We start from the raw sequence: 14,441 nt of genomic DNA, 5'->3' as shown, positions 1-14,441 counted from the left end.
TTCTAAGCACTCTGGCATCATGTACACTTCCTGGCCACCTAGCACTCACATAATAGAATGAGCAGTCTGGACCACAAACTACCATGCAGTTCAAAGAATGATTTCCATGTCTGTCCACGTACTGCACTTTATTAGCTTTAGGTGAATCTATTTTTATAAGTGTACCATTCAACACATTCAACAACATTAAGCATACCAGCAATAGCATAAAATGCTACAGACACTTGCACCATATCTTCAGGCCAGTCAATCACTTGGTGGAATTTTATTGCATTTACAACAGTTAACACATTATGAACAGAACGACACACACTAGCCTTACCTATGCCATGCATATCTGCAACAGAATGATATTGTCCACCAGTTCCCAAACCGTGTAGAGCAACGCATAACTCCAATTTTGCTGGTAATGCTTTACTCCTATTAGTTCGGCGATGAAGTCTATGTCCTATATAATTAGGTAATAATTGAAGTCAGTGGCGCACCCAGGGGGGGGGGGGGTTTTGGGGGTTTAAACCCCCCCCCCCCCCGAAAATGTGAAGAAAAAATCTAGAATGGAAAAAATAAAAACATTCCCAGTCCCAGCAAAATAGGTACGATGGTCTATGGGCAGCGCTTAATCTACCAAACTTTGTGAGATGTTTTCACGTCAGTGTATACATTATGGTGTCGCCAGACGACTATGCTTACCCCTGCAGCGCCTAGTAATCTCTACCCGGCACCCCCTCCTCTAATCGTTATCCCTCGCTCTGTTAGTCGATGTGTTTTCATTTTCTCTTACTCAGTCTGTTTTCGGCTACCGTGTAACATTACCGAAGATTGTGGGGACTGGGCAGTGTTCTTCTTCGCGAGTTTTAGAACTGATGTTGATAGTGAGTGCGGTATCAGAATGTCGAAACGTAAGCATGATTTTAATTTACTGAACTACTTCTCCAAACGACCAAAGCCAGGAACTAGTTATGATGCTGAACATGAAGGTAAGCGGCTTGCAGGGAATTGATAGATTTCTCATTTGTGAGTCAGCTACTATACTGTATTACAAGTTATTGTCCATTTTTTATGTTGCTCTTACGAGAAAAGTGCCTGTAAACACAAACAGTAGAGCACAGGGGCCCTCTTTTTTTTTTTTTTTTTTCAAAAAGCCGGGAAGTATTAGGATTAAGCACTACTACCACTTCAATGGAGAGGGCGGACGTCTTTCTCGGAAGAGAATCGTCAAAACACGGACAACTTACATGAAACACAGTAAATCTGCAGTTCATGATGATGGGTAGATCCGTGGCAGGAATGCAGGTTGGACAGAGGCACTTGTGATATCACGTGGCTCTAGTCACCAGAGAGCATACATTACTGTGCAATACAAAAACATTAATTCGCATTTCTAGACGAATAATTCCTACCACAGTGTAGGCACGACCCAATGATTGCGTGCATGTCTTCACAAGTATCTCGCGATGAGTAAACAACTGTTGCCCTGCGCACATTTTCCAGGAAATGGTCTGTGAGTACAGAACCCAGTCCCCAACTCACCCGTGCCCAAGAGCGTCACCAGCCGATAACCTGGGGAAGGGGGGGGGGGGGGGGGGAGTTGATATATGGAGCCATGGTTTAACAGTAGATTATAGCAGCGCAGACGGAATACTTGGAATGGAATAAGTGAAATCATTCGAGTTTCGATGTACGAGACTTGCTTGATCGTTCAAACCAATCAAGTGAGTGAACTTAAACCTTTGATTTCTTTGCATTTGGCTTTCGCTACATTTTTTTTTTTTTTTTTTTTTTAATATCTAGAGGGAGGCAACTGCCCTCCCTACCCCCCTTGGCTAAGGCCCTTGCCCGTGCCCGATATCATGTCCCATCAGTCACAGAGTGAGTGTACTTCCTACGGCCTGTATTAAACCTGCGATATATGTGCCATACAGTCTTATCTAAGTTGTACATATAGTAATGGATGTGTGGATGTGCCAGATAACTGTAGTAATAATGGCGTTACATACTGTTGTTGTAGTGACCCATACCGCAGTATAAGCAATTGTGCGATCGTTGTTAATGATTATCATTCTTAAATATGCAAATGTTTAAAACAATTAAATATGAGTGCTTTTACAGCAATATGTATGACCAGAAGAAGTTTCTGTTCAAAATACCATCCATTATTTTTGGACGATTACAAAATTAATAAATTATGATTGATAATTAATTTAGCATTTCATCACAGAAACAGTTACTTATTTAACGCGGTAAGTTATTATTCAAAATGATCGCCTCTGTGGACAGCTTTGTTCACTGTCACCTCACCATAAATTCCCTTAATGACCAAGTTCATCATTCCATTGTTGCCCATGATGTACGGTCAGTCCCGAGCAACACGACTTGATCATTAACGTTAATTGGCAGTCATAATTCGTATTTGGTGTATGCTATAACTTTACCCAGAGAAGGTGGTAATACAGACTCTTACATTATAGTTTAGTGGCAACGGCATATGGTGTTATGTATGTGTTACTGGGACAAAAAATTGATGGAGATTGAGAAACCAATAAAAGTTATAATAACAATTGCAAAAACACTTCTCCTGGAAGTAATAACTCTTATTATGGAATGAGTTATAAGTTATTATTTGTGTTTGAGTTATCTGTTCTGTAAATTATATCTGTTTATCTTAAGTCTTTCACTCTTTCTACAAAAAAAATGTGTGTCGGGAGGCCGGAGTACATGACAGAAGTGATAAGTTAAACTTCTATAAATAGCTAAACCAGTCGTACTAGCAATGTGACACACATTCTTGACATGTTTTGGTTAATTAGTAATTGAGAAATTATATATCAGACTCTCAAGAAGAGAAACTGATTGCTGAGGTAAATGAACAGACTGTAGTGAAGACTGTGGGAAGTGTGGAAGAAGATGAAGATGTCGTAGTTAGTGTTCAACAGTCGGACCCATACGACATAGCTAATTTTATAGACAATAAACTAACAAATAGTGAGAAGAAGGACATCTTGATTAAACTGTGGTCACCGTCAGAAACCTTTACATACCCATCATCAGGTAACAGGAATTTAAAGTTTCAGCACAAGTGGTTGGTTGAATGGAAGTGGTTAACTTACTCAAAAAAAGTTGATGGAGCATTTTGCAAGTTTTGTGTTCTGTTCAACAAAAAATGTGTTGGTAAAGGAAGTCACCAAAACCTAGGGCAGTTGTGTTATGAAAAATTTTGTAACTGGAAAAAAGCAAAAGAACGTTTCAGTCAACAGCAACAAAGTTCGTATCACCAGGAAAATGTTGAGACAGCCAGCATCATAATGATGATTGAGACAAAACAGCAAGATCCAGTTGATTTGCAACTAAATGAAGAAAAAAAGAAACAAATTTTGCAGAACAGAAGTAAATTAAAACCCATTATTGAGTCAGTGCTCTTCTGTGGAAGACAAGGTTTGAGTTTAAGAGGTCATCGGGATACTGGAAGAGTTGGAGATGATGATGCTAAGGTAAATGAAGGAAATTTCAGAGAGCTGTTAAGATACCGGGCAAAATACGACGACAACCTCCAGAAGTCATTATCTAACAGTAAAAACAATGCACTGTACACTAGTTGGAAAATTCAAAACGAAATTATTGAAATAAGCAACAGCATTATTCTTGATGTATTGGTAGCCAAGATTAATTTGTCATTTTTTTCTGTGCTGCTTGATGAAACGACAGACATTACTTGTGTTGAGCAAATGTCCCTTTGCATTCGTTGTCTAGATTCTACAACATCTAATGTTGAGGAACTGTTTTTGCAGTTCATACCTCTTGAAGATGTCACAGGCAAAGGGATTGCATTTGCAATGATTGATAAGCTTAAGGCTCTTGGAGTAGATCTGAGCAAGGTGCGTGGTCAAGGATATGATGGAGCAGCTGCAATGAGTGCAAAATTCAATGGCGTACAGGCCCATTTTCAGTCTTTGTATCCACAGGCACTGTATGTTCATTGTGCTGCACACTCCTTAAACTTAGCTGTATCGAATTCCTGTGGTATTGCAGCAATTAGAAATTGTTTGGGTACAATTGGTAAGTTGCATGACTTTTTTCACACCCCTAAAAGACAGGGTGTACTGGATGAATGTTTGAAAAAAGCAGAAGTTTGTTCTAGCCATGAAAGACTGAAACAGATGTGTGCCACTAGGTGGGTTGAAAGGTACAACTCTGTTGTAATTATTCTCGAGTTATATGATGGCATTGTTTTGGCTCTAGGAATAATTTCTGAATGGTCAGATAAAGATTCTGCTAATGCTGCACACCAGTTAAATTGTACAGTAAAAAATGTTGATTTTGTTGTTGCTCTGCATGTTATAAATCAGGTATTTTCCTACAGCAGCATTTTATGTAAGCTACTACAACAAAGAAATGTTGATTTGAAAAAGGCATGTGATCTTGCAGAGGATACACTACAGGAGATAAGAAATATCAGAGAAAATGCAGACGCTGAGTTCACAAAGTTATTTACTAATGTCGCAACAAAGGCTGAAAACTTTGATTTTCAAATGAACAAACCAAGGACAGTTGGCAAGCAAACGTTGAGATGCAATGTGGAAACTGATACTTCAGAGGACTATTATCGAGTCGCAATATACATCCCGTTTTTAGATGCATTCATAAATAATTTGGAGGAGAGATTTACAAAACACAGGTTAATATTGACAGGATTCCAAACATTGTTGCCAACAGATCCCATTAAATTTTCTGAGGAAACATTGAATGACTTTCAGTCTTTGCTGATGTTCTACAAAAATGACTTGCATGGTACAACTGACGAACTAAAAATAGAGCTGAGGTTTTGGTACAGAGCTATTGCTAGGCTGAACAATGACGACAGGCCAAAGGATGCATTAAGTGCTCTGAAGCATTGTGATGAAAACATGCTAGGTACCGAACATTAGAATTTTGTTGCATATATTAGCAGTACTACCTGTGTCCACTGCTGAAAATGAAAGGACTTTTTCCACTCTGCGTAGACTGAAAAGTTATTTAAGAAGTTCTACTTCTGAAACAAGGTTAAATGGTTTATCTCTCCTGCATATATACAGGAACTTGACACCATCAGTTGACACAGTTTTGGACAAAATGGCGGAAAAATCAAGAAGAATGGATATTTGTTTAAAATAATCATATTGCCTTGTCGTGAATAATAGTTTTTAGTAGTGTTTTTTTAATAGTGTACCATGAACATTTCATTCATTATGTCTGCAATATGTATCATCAACTGTATTTTACAGAACTGATGCAGCATTGTTAAATATGAGGCTTTCGTTTCCTGGAAGGACAGACGGAACTTTGGTATGTATTATACTAGATTAGATTTAGACCAAAAAAAGAGTATTCCTGAAAATTAGAGACTTCCAAAATTACTATAACCAGTAAAAGATTAATAATATATTACCTTTAAAGTGTGTAATGCGCGAACTTTAACACATAGTGTAAAAAATTGTAGTTACTTCATTTCAATATATATTTTTCCTTTCCTTTGGCTTCGGGCCTTCAGTAGTAAAGATTGGTGATCGCTGATCAGTGTTATTGTAGTATTACATTTGTAGTCTGCTACCGTGAATTACTTTAATTTTTTTTACAAATTAGTTTGTGTTAGTATATAAAAACTAAGAATTGTTTGTGCGCTAAGTTTATTTCAATTTTTTGCATAATTTTGGACTGTATTTCTGCAGTTTTAACTAGACATTATATTTGTGAATTTTGTACCCTTTGTTTTTATTCGTAGAGTGAACTTAATTTGTGTGTGTGAATGCAGTAAAAAGCAAACCTTCATTGTCAGTGATTTAAGTTGCACAGAATGTGGACTTTATTGCATGCTATGATTCTCATGGTATTAAAATAACACTGATTTTGAGTGGACGAGACCCTGGGTTTGATAAAGGTATCTTTGTTTCATTCTTGTCTAAAACAAAATTTAGTACCGTACTAAAAATTATTCTTTTTTCTACCAGCAGTATATTCAATAATTTGATACAAAAACTTCTTAAATAGCACAAATTTTCACCTAGAAATCCAAATTTTCCCGGGGTTCCTTCATAAAAAAAACTTCAAACCCCCCCAAAATAAATTCCTGGGTGCGCCTCTGATTGAAGTTTGGCAGCACTCATTCTAAATCTCTCATTAAATTCAAACATGCTTTAAAAACTGTGTTTCGTCCATATTCTGAATGTCCTTTGTCTAACAAGTGGATGAGCATTCTCATTTTCTTCATCTGATGAAGTATCCAACATGTTTGTTTCTGATAACAACACACTTTAACCTAACTCAAGAGGTAGGTAGACTTGTATTAACTATTCTACAAGTTTAAGTTAAACCTTGTACTTTTTCTTTGCGAAGAGCTTGTACAATTGTAGAAAAACACCTGTAACTTGTTACAATTCACAGGGATTTACAAGTATTTACTTGTACTTTTGTGGAACACAATACCTATCACTTTTCTACAACTTATATATAATTTTGCCTGTAATTTGCAACTTGTACCTTCGTGGAATAGGCCCCAGGAAGGAAGCAAACTTGTTGGTTGCATTGGTTTAGTCACTACTTGGAACTCGACAGGGGCGTTCCCGTTTTAAGTGGTGGTTCACCAACAATACTTTTGTACGAGTTGCATTAGAATTTTACGCCTCTGGACCGGGCTGTTTTTACCTAGAATATTTGCCCACAGATGACAGCTTAAGACTAATTGGAGCCTTTCTGATAATTGGTGGCCATACCGAGAGAACAATGGTTCTTTTGGCCTTTATACCTGGAGTTGCCAACCACCACGGGAATTTAATATAAACATTAGAAAAATAACATTAGATAGTCAGCAAATAATATTTCTGAGCAATGAACTACCTTGCTGGAGCAAGCACAATGGTTTGTTCTGTGAATTTTTGGCAAGGAAGAATAAAAACAGTTAAAAACAGTAAACTATATCAAGAGAGTTTATTTCCTTCAACAATCATTGAGGATAACATTGTATGAAACTCAGCCAATATTTTGGAGCCCAGTAAAATAATTTCAAGGGTTCACATGTATGTAACAGTCGGACCATTCCGCTAGTTAGGAGTCTTGCCTGAAATACACGTAATGAAAAATGTAATACAAGATTGCTTGCCATGCTAGGAAAGGAGAAAGTTACTTCAAGTGTAAGGCACATATTTAAAAGAAAAAAGATAGAAACATGATTTTTACTTCTAGTGGTCCCAACTATAAATCCACAAACCTAAGCAGGTTAGCAAACAAATGGTAATCACACAACTACATGAGTAATGCCTACTTTAATAACCACTGCCTGGAGACATCCGTCCTCCAAAGTACTTGTACACAAAGACTGCTCAAAGCAATAGAACGAGAGGTGAAATGGAGAGATACGAAAGCATTAACAATGAGAGGGGGAAAATAGAGCACAGAGCAGTGGCACATCTCAACCATTCATCTGATGTACTACTTTTCATGTTCTAATTATTTCAATAAGCAAAACACCATTGCTATAATGACCATCCAAATAAAATAACTTTTATGGCTGACTAAAATTGTAAAATATCAAATATTTAATTCCAAAAGAATGTAGTATTGCAGGACCTTACCCTCCCCAAATTTTGTAAGATTTTCTGAAGGAATAAATATTGTGTTTTAAGTCATTCAGATGGATCAGCTAGTTATATAGGTTCCAGGTCTTGGTTTTCATACAGGTATTTTATTATTGTTTATATTCTTGTAATTAATTTTTCTATTAAGTTATTTTATTTAGAAAAGCCATCTAACTACATTTGTTCTATCTTCACATTGCTTGCTACGTTAGTATTTGTGGAAAATGCATTTTTCAGTAGTTTATTTACTTTCAATATTGTTTTAATGACTATATTTTACATTTTTATTCAGTTAGAAGCTTTCATAATGTTTCTAGAATGTTAGCTAGGGTTTTGGTAAAGGAAGGACAGATGTGCAACACTCTAGCATCAACAGACAGACAGTTTATCAGTTACCGAAACACTCTGGTACTTTCTATATAAATTCGTATGATGGGAAATACGGCATGTGTTCGCTCCCATGGGAGATGGTAAATTTAACAGGGTTTTGTCACAACCAATCAGAAAAGACTTTGTAAATGTATGGTTGTTCTGTACAGGAAAACTTAGATGTGAGTATAATGCAATTTGTGTAGTATTGTGTCCTTGTATGTAAAAGCTGTGTTGTGAATGGTGGATGAGGTCACTTGGCTGCCACTTCCTACGTGGCTATAGGTAGTTGCATAGCATCATCAGTCATCATTCAACGGTAGCAAAGAGAAATTGCAGATGGTCGGTGGCTGCCCAAATCTTTGATAATAATTGTTAAGAGATGATTTAACGTGAGCCCAGCCACCAAGTAACTTTCTTTTGGTGAAAAATTTTGAAATTTCTCGACCTCTGGTATTGGCATTAAGGGCTCATTGTGCAGCCTAGGTGTGCCTGTACTGCTGTCCCAAGAAATGTTTTCTTCTCGGCAGTGCCGTGAGTTAAAGTGTGCCCACAGGACTTTAAGTTTTTGTTTATAACGACAAATAGTATATTTTCTGGCACAGAGTGATGACCTAACTGTCTGTGCTAATGTGTGAAGAAGCATCTTTAACTGTGTGTATTTGAATTTTGAATATAGTTTTTTTTTGTGAAGGATAAAAACAGAAAAAAAAAGTATTACAAAATTCTTTTGTTTTCAATAGGCAACTTCACCTAAAAATCAATGACTAACTTTTAAAATTACAAATAATCTTTCCTTCCAGCCCTCAACTGCATCTCAATTATTGTTTCAAATGTATTTTGTAACTTGTTACTTTCAGACTGCCTTTCCAGGTCAGTTTGAAAATGGCTGCCATTGATTTCTTCATGCCCTGAATAAAAAAAAAATCAAGATTATAGAAGAAAAAAAAGAATCTGTCTGAAAAATGGAAATAGACCTCATCTGAATCATTATCACTGAAGATGATTATTCTTGCAAATGGGAACGGGAAACATTGTGGTAAAGGGGATTAACGTCTACGAGCTGCATTATATACAGGAGACGTACACAACAGACAACGTCGGTAAAGAGATCCTGTGGCTAAGGGATGTTAACATCGTGGGGCATCGTAGAATGTTGAGGACTTCAACCAACGATTACACAGTGCTTCAGGGATCACAGCATCGTGCGTCAGAGGGATCTACGCTGGAAAATCACAAGTTTAACTGTATAGGTCTATAAATTTTGGTAATTTTGGTAATGATGGTATGTTTGTATTTTTCTGAGTGAGATTAGGTTGTTAGGAAAATAGATTTAAGTTGGTATTGTTTGTAAATTTGATCTTGTTTAAAATGAGTCTCACAAATAGTAACGAAGGCGAGGATTTCCTGGGTTTCCAGAGAATACTGATAATCAATCTACAACACCTACTGATCACAATGTTGCAAAGGTTAATGGAGATGATACAAGGTCAACAGGAACTGGGGGAAAAATAGAAATAGGGACAACAGAAATTGGGACGAGAGTTCATACAAAAAAATGGAACAAAAACTAAATCAAACAAAACACAAACTCACTCAAGAAGATGTACAAAACACACAAATGATAGGGCAAAGAAAACAGGAATTAATTACTGCAGCAGAAAATAAATTGGATGTACTTCCAGTTGAGCTGACTCAGCAATTTTCCACGTGTGTAAGTAAGGTCAAACAGAATGAAAAATAAATTGACAAGGTAGGCCTACAAGTTAGGTTTGAGACATGTGAAAACAAATCACAATGAAATGAAATCTGTGCAAAAAGAGAAAAATTATTTTTCAGGAAAAGATTGTTGAAGTAATTCAGGTTAAGCTAGAAAGAGAGAAAAAATTTTGTAAAATTGTAAATCAAATTCCTGCCACTACAGGTCATCAAACTTTTATGAAATCATAGCATAGCGCAACACATCAAGATTTACATGAAACACAGAGAAAAGTGAGGTATGTTACTTGAGAAATTCACATCATGAATTGGCAATTGCAGGAAACAGATGTATGGTGCAAGAAAGAGACATTGTGTTTCTGTCTCTCTAGTTCACGAACTATGCAGGTCCAAGATCATGAACCCTGTTACCAGCTGTTTGAGTATGAGGAGGCCATGAGTGCATGGCTGTGTGTCAAGATTGTGTGGACATCGGTGCACAGGGACAAAAACCAGATGTGGAACAGGGCAATGAAAGACTATAACTAAGGTAAACAAAGTGTGTTGTTGGTTGTAGGGTGTATTTCAGACATTACCACGTGGTAAGTTTGGCTATATTGACAGTGGAGATGACCATTTAACAGCCCTCCCTGACTTTGTGAGACAGGGGCAAAAAAAGTTATGTAAACAATGTATGATATATTTTTGTAAAAAAAGGGGGGTTGTCTGTAAAGTTGGTTTACGGACGATAATTTTACGTGATAACGTCATAAGAAAACATTGATGAAAAATTGCATTCTTTTTAATTTTCGAATATTATTTACAGTTTCTGCAAATTTAATTTAAATAATTTGTTTAAATATAATCACGAACAATTAGTTATAAAGCCCGCCTTAACCTGTTTTGATATTATAGAAGATTTTCTCGCACGGTGGTTGGCCGGTTCTTGCACGCTCGGCTCAGGTGGAACGTCACAATTTTTCGTGCATGCAGCCGGCGTTCATCGATTTATAAGATGTTATCACGTCAAAAAATTTTTTTTGCTGATAGTTGTATACATGTTTACAATTTTTATTAACAAGTTAGTTTTTATAAAAAAAAGAATTTAAAATTAATATATATATATAAAAGTTTTAGATACAAAAATAAGTTAAACCACATTGAATTCTTAAATCCTGAATACCTAATCAAGTCTTGCAAGTCCTTTTGTTTAGCATTCTAATTCATCAAAACTATTTTAAATTTTACTTGGTAAACTAGAGTTAAAGTATGTTGCTAAATTGAAGTAGATGCAGGATACTGGAAATACCATTGTGGACCCCAAACCTTTAATGAAAAACTGCATAAAAAAAATTTAAACATAAAACAATTACATAAAAAAGAAATACCAAAATAATGGGTTTATTCATAAAGAAAAAACTGATCAAAAATCATAATTTTTTTGTTGTTGTTGTGTTACAGTCTATATGACCTCATTATTGACAAGATGTAAAGCCAAAATCAAATAACATAATTTAGCTTTTTACAGTTATGCAAAAATTAGTTTTACTACAAAAGATTGCTTGGATTTTACAGTGTTGGTTTATATATTTGTAGTAAAAACTACATTTGTTTAGCAGAGTGGGCACAAAATAAATACTTGTTTCAATTGAGAAATAAAAACATAAAAAATTGCATATTTAGGAAAATGATTGGTGCAACTCAACATTAAACAATTCTGAGTACTTATTACTACCTTTTAGGGTTGTTAGCCTTTAATGTTATACACAGCATGGATTTGACAATTCCAAATTAATTTTTAGTAACAATTCTTGCTTGTTTTTTAATTCATTTTAGCAGTTTAAGTTCTTGTTATTATGTAAATTTCCTTTATATTTCTAAATAAATTTTTCCTGGAAAACCAGATCAAAAACTTGAAAATTTAAGAAAATGCCTGGTAATAAGCATCAAAATATTTCAGATGGCCTTAATCAAAACTATACTTTAATAGAGCATGTTAATGCCCCACTTAATTTGGAAGGCTTATTTGAGAAGGGGATTGAAAACTTAATACTTTATCAACCCAATAGATTATTAGAGTTGTTAATTATAAACCCTGGCCAACACAGCTGGGATAGATGCTTGAATAAAATTTATCATATAGTGCAATGACTCAACTGCTAAAAATAAACTAAGTAGAGCAAGTGAACTTAGGATGTAAAAGCAAATAAACAACAGAAAAGACTCAAATCTATTATGAGTAAGCATAAAAACCATACACATTTACACAAGCCGTGCATTATCTTTTACAAATACAGTACAGCACACTTCCTCAATAAACTGAGTCTCCTAACAGCTGTGTTATAGCCAAAGTCTATTCTAACAATTTATTAACAAGCTACATTGATACTTACGTCGTAAGTTCCTCTCTTGTTTTACGGAAGCTTTCTACACCAGGCTTTGCGATTTCTGGTGTAGTTTTTTTGTTTTTGTCCTTTTTCTTTCTATTGACCACTTGTGAAATCAAAATAGCACAATGCTTGGGAAGCAACTGTAAGTAATCAAAAATATAACCACAGTTAGAAAAAATGCCTACTAGTTACAAAGCCACATTTATAGATTTTTGACTTGTTATACGTTATAATACAAAATTTTTAAAATAAGTCAATCTCACAAACATTACATTTAAAAAAGTTAACCATTAACAATTGGTATCCAGAATTCACACAAAATATGGAGGAAAAAAAGGGGGTTGTCTGTAAAGTCGGTTTACGGACGATAATTTTACGTGATAAAGTCACAAGAAAACATTGATGAAAAATTGCATACTTTTTAATTTTCAAATACTATTTACAGTTTTTGCAAATTTAAATAATTTGTTTAAATATAATCACGAACAATTAGTTATATAAATAAACTGAAATCAAATCAATGTCAATAAATTGTTAATTTGAAATGATGAAATTGGACAAATAAATCAAATTTTTTAAATTGCTGCTTTTAAAAAGCTCGCTTTAACCTGTTTGATATTATATAAGATTTTCTCGCACGGTGGTTGGCTGGTTCTTGCACGCTCAGCTCAGGCGGAACGTGACAATGAGTCATGCTTTTTCGTGCGTGCAGCCGGCGTTCATCGATTTATAAGACGTTATCACGTCAAAAATATCAGTAGTATGTTCAGCACAATATGCTAAAACAATATTTCAATGTCGTTAAAATTTTAATTGAATCCCAAATATTATATATTGAGGTTTACCTTTATTTTTCTAGACTTTTTTTCTGTTAAGATTGTCTTATTTTGAGATTAATTTCATAACTTATCTTCGCTCTTTTCGCAGAAGATAGCTATGACCAAAAATAACTAAAACTAAAAAATTTTTTTTTTTTCATCCAGTAGCATTGCAGGACGGTGCCTTCCCCAATTTTTCTTTAAGTTTTTATGAATAATATGTTTTAACAGTAATACAGTATGTAAGTTGTTTAAATAATTTTCAGGCATCATAACCTAACTGAGGTGCATGTGATAAATCATTGAAACTTACAATGAATCTTTTCAAATAACTTTGATGATAATATTTTACCGTTTATAATTGTTTACCAGGTTAATATTTATGTTTGTTTATGTTTTATTAATGTACTATCTCAATTAATTACCATTTCTAATATTTGTGTATTGTTTAAGCCTATTTGCTTTATTATGAAACAGCCCTGTAATTGTAAATTTACCGAATTCTACCTAAATAATTACGTTTTTATGTGTTTTAAAATGGTTTTTAAGCTTTAAATATTTTGTTTATATGCGCAAATGCACTGTAACGTATTTTTCTTTTGTAATTTTGTCTGTGGGATGATGCAATCATGAGAGTCAGTTGCATGGCAGTTAAGAGTGAGAAAGAAAGGCGTGCGTCGACACAGTGACGCCGAGGTGATAAAATGATAATGATGCATCCGGTGTAAGGCAGAGACCGGGCAACTAGTGTGAGAAAATATTCTGGGAGTCCCCGATTTTTATGTGGATTTGAAAAGAGACAGATCAAGGGAAGCCCCGGGTTATGTGTGTACAGGGTTTTTTCATGTATTGTAATTTGTTCTGTGATTGGCTGGTGTTGGAGGGAGTGTTTGATACTGAGCTGTGATTGGCCGAAAGTTACGTCATGGAGCAATCCTTGGTCTCTCCTGAGACCATTGTGTCGTTTTGGTTTTTTAGTCATCTACTGCACAGCGACTGAGAAGGTGGCTAGTTGAGTAGGTGGCTCAAAACTTAATTATGAAGATTTAAAGAGTAAATTTCGCGGCTGTGGTCCGGGCTTCACCGGTTTATAATCAACCTAATTTTTTTTTTTTTTTTTTTGGACATAATTAGATTTTAGTGACTACAGTCGTCGGTGATCGCCCAAAACAGGACTTAGTAAAATTTGTCGTTGTTTCCAAGGACATTATCCTTCGGCATTGTACCGAAAAGTTGAGTGCAACTGCAGGACTTAACTTCGAACTGTTTTAATTTTCAATTTTCGGCCAGTCAGCGTGTGATTCAAATTAATGAAGCCTATTTGTTGTGGGAAAGGAAAATACTATTTCAACTTGTAAATGTTGTGGTCGCAAGATGGCGGCAAATGTCTCATGAATTCGTAAGGTATAAGTAAATAAACAGTAAAAAACATTTTGTGTACGACAGACATAATTGAAATTCAACAATCGCCCATAACTAATATTCTGAAGGAAACATAACCTCACTTTTTCAGCATCCGAGTATGCAAGTGTATCCTGTGAGTTACCCTTCGAAGACCAAAA

The 14,441-nt window shown here is 35.3% G+C and overlaps 1 protein-coding gene across 1 annotated transcript in view; it reads right to left on the bottom strand.

Annotated features, from left to right (window-relative positions):
• LOC134529517 (membrane-associated protein Hem) overlaps positions 1 to 14,441 on the bottom strand; it is a 131,435-nt gene that overhangs the window by 60,415 nt on the left and 56,579 nt on the right. The window contains exon 14 of the mRNA XM_063363686.1: positions 12,065 to 12,201. Within this exon, the coding sequence (XP_063219756.1) occupies positions 12,065 to 12,201 (137 nt within the window). The remainder of the gene's footprint in view (positions 1 to 12,064; positions 12,202 to 14,441) is intronic.

Source organism: Bacillus rossius, chromosome 2 (assembly GCF_032445375.1).
Source record: "Bacillus rossius redtenbacheri isolate Brsri chromosome 2, Brsri_v3, whole genome shotgun sequence".
NCBI classification, from domain to species: Eukaryota; Metazoa; Arthropoda; class Insecta; order Phasmatodea; family Bacillidae; genus Bacillus; species Bacillus rossius.
The sequence above is the reverse complement of the archived record's forward strand: the minus strand, read 5'-3'. Positions and strand labels throughout refer to the sequence as shown.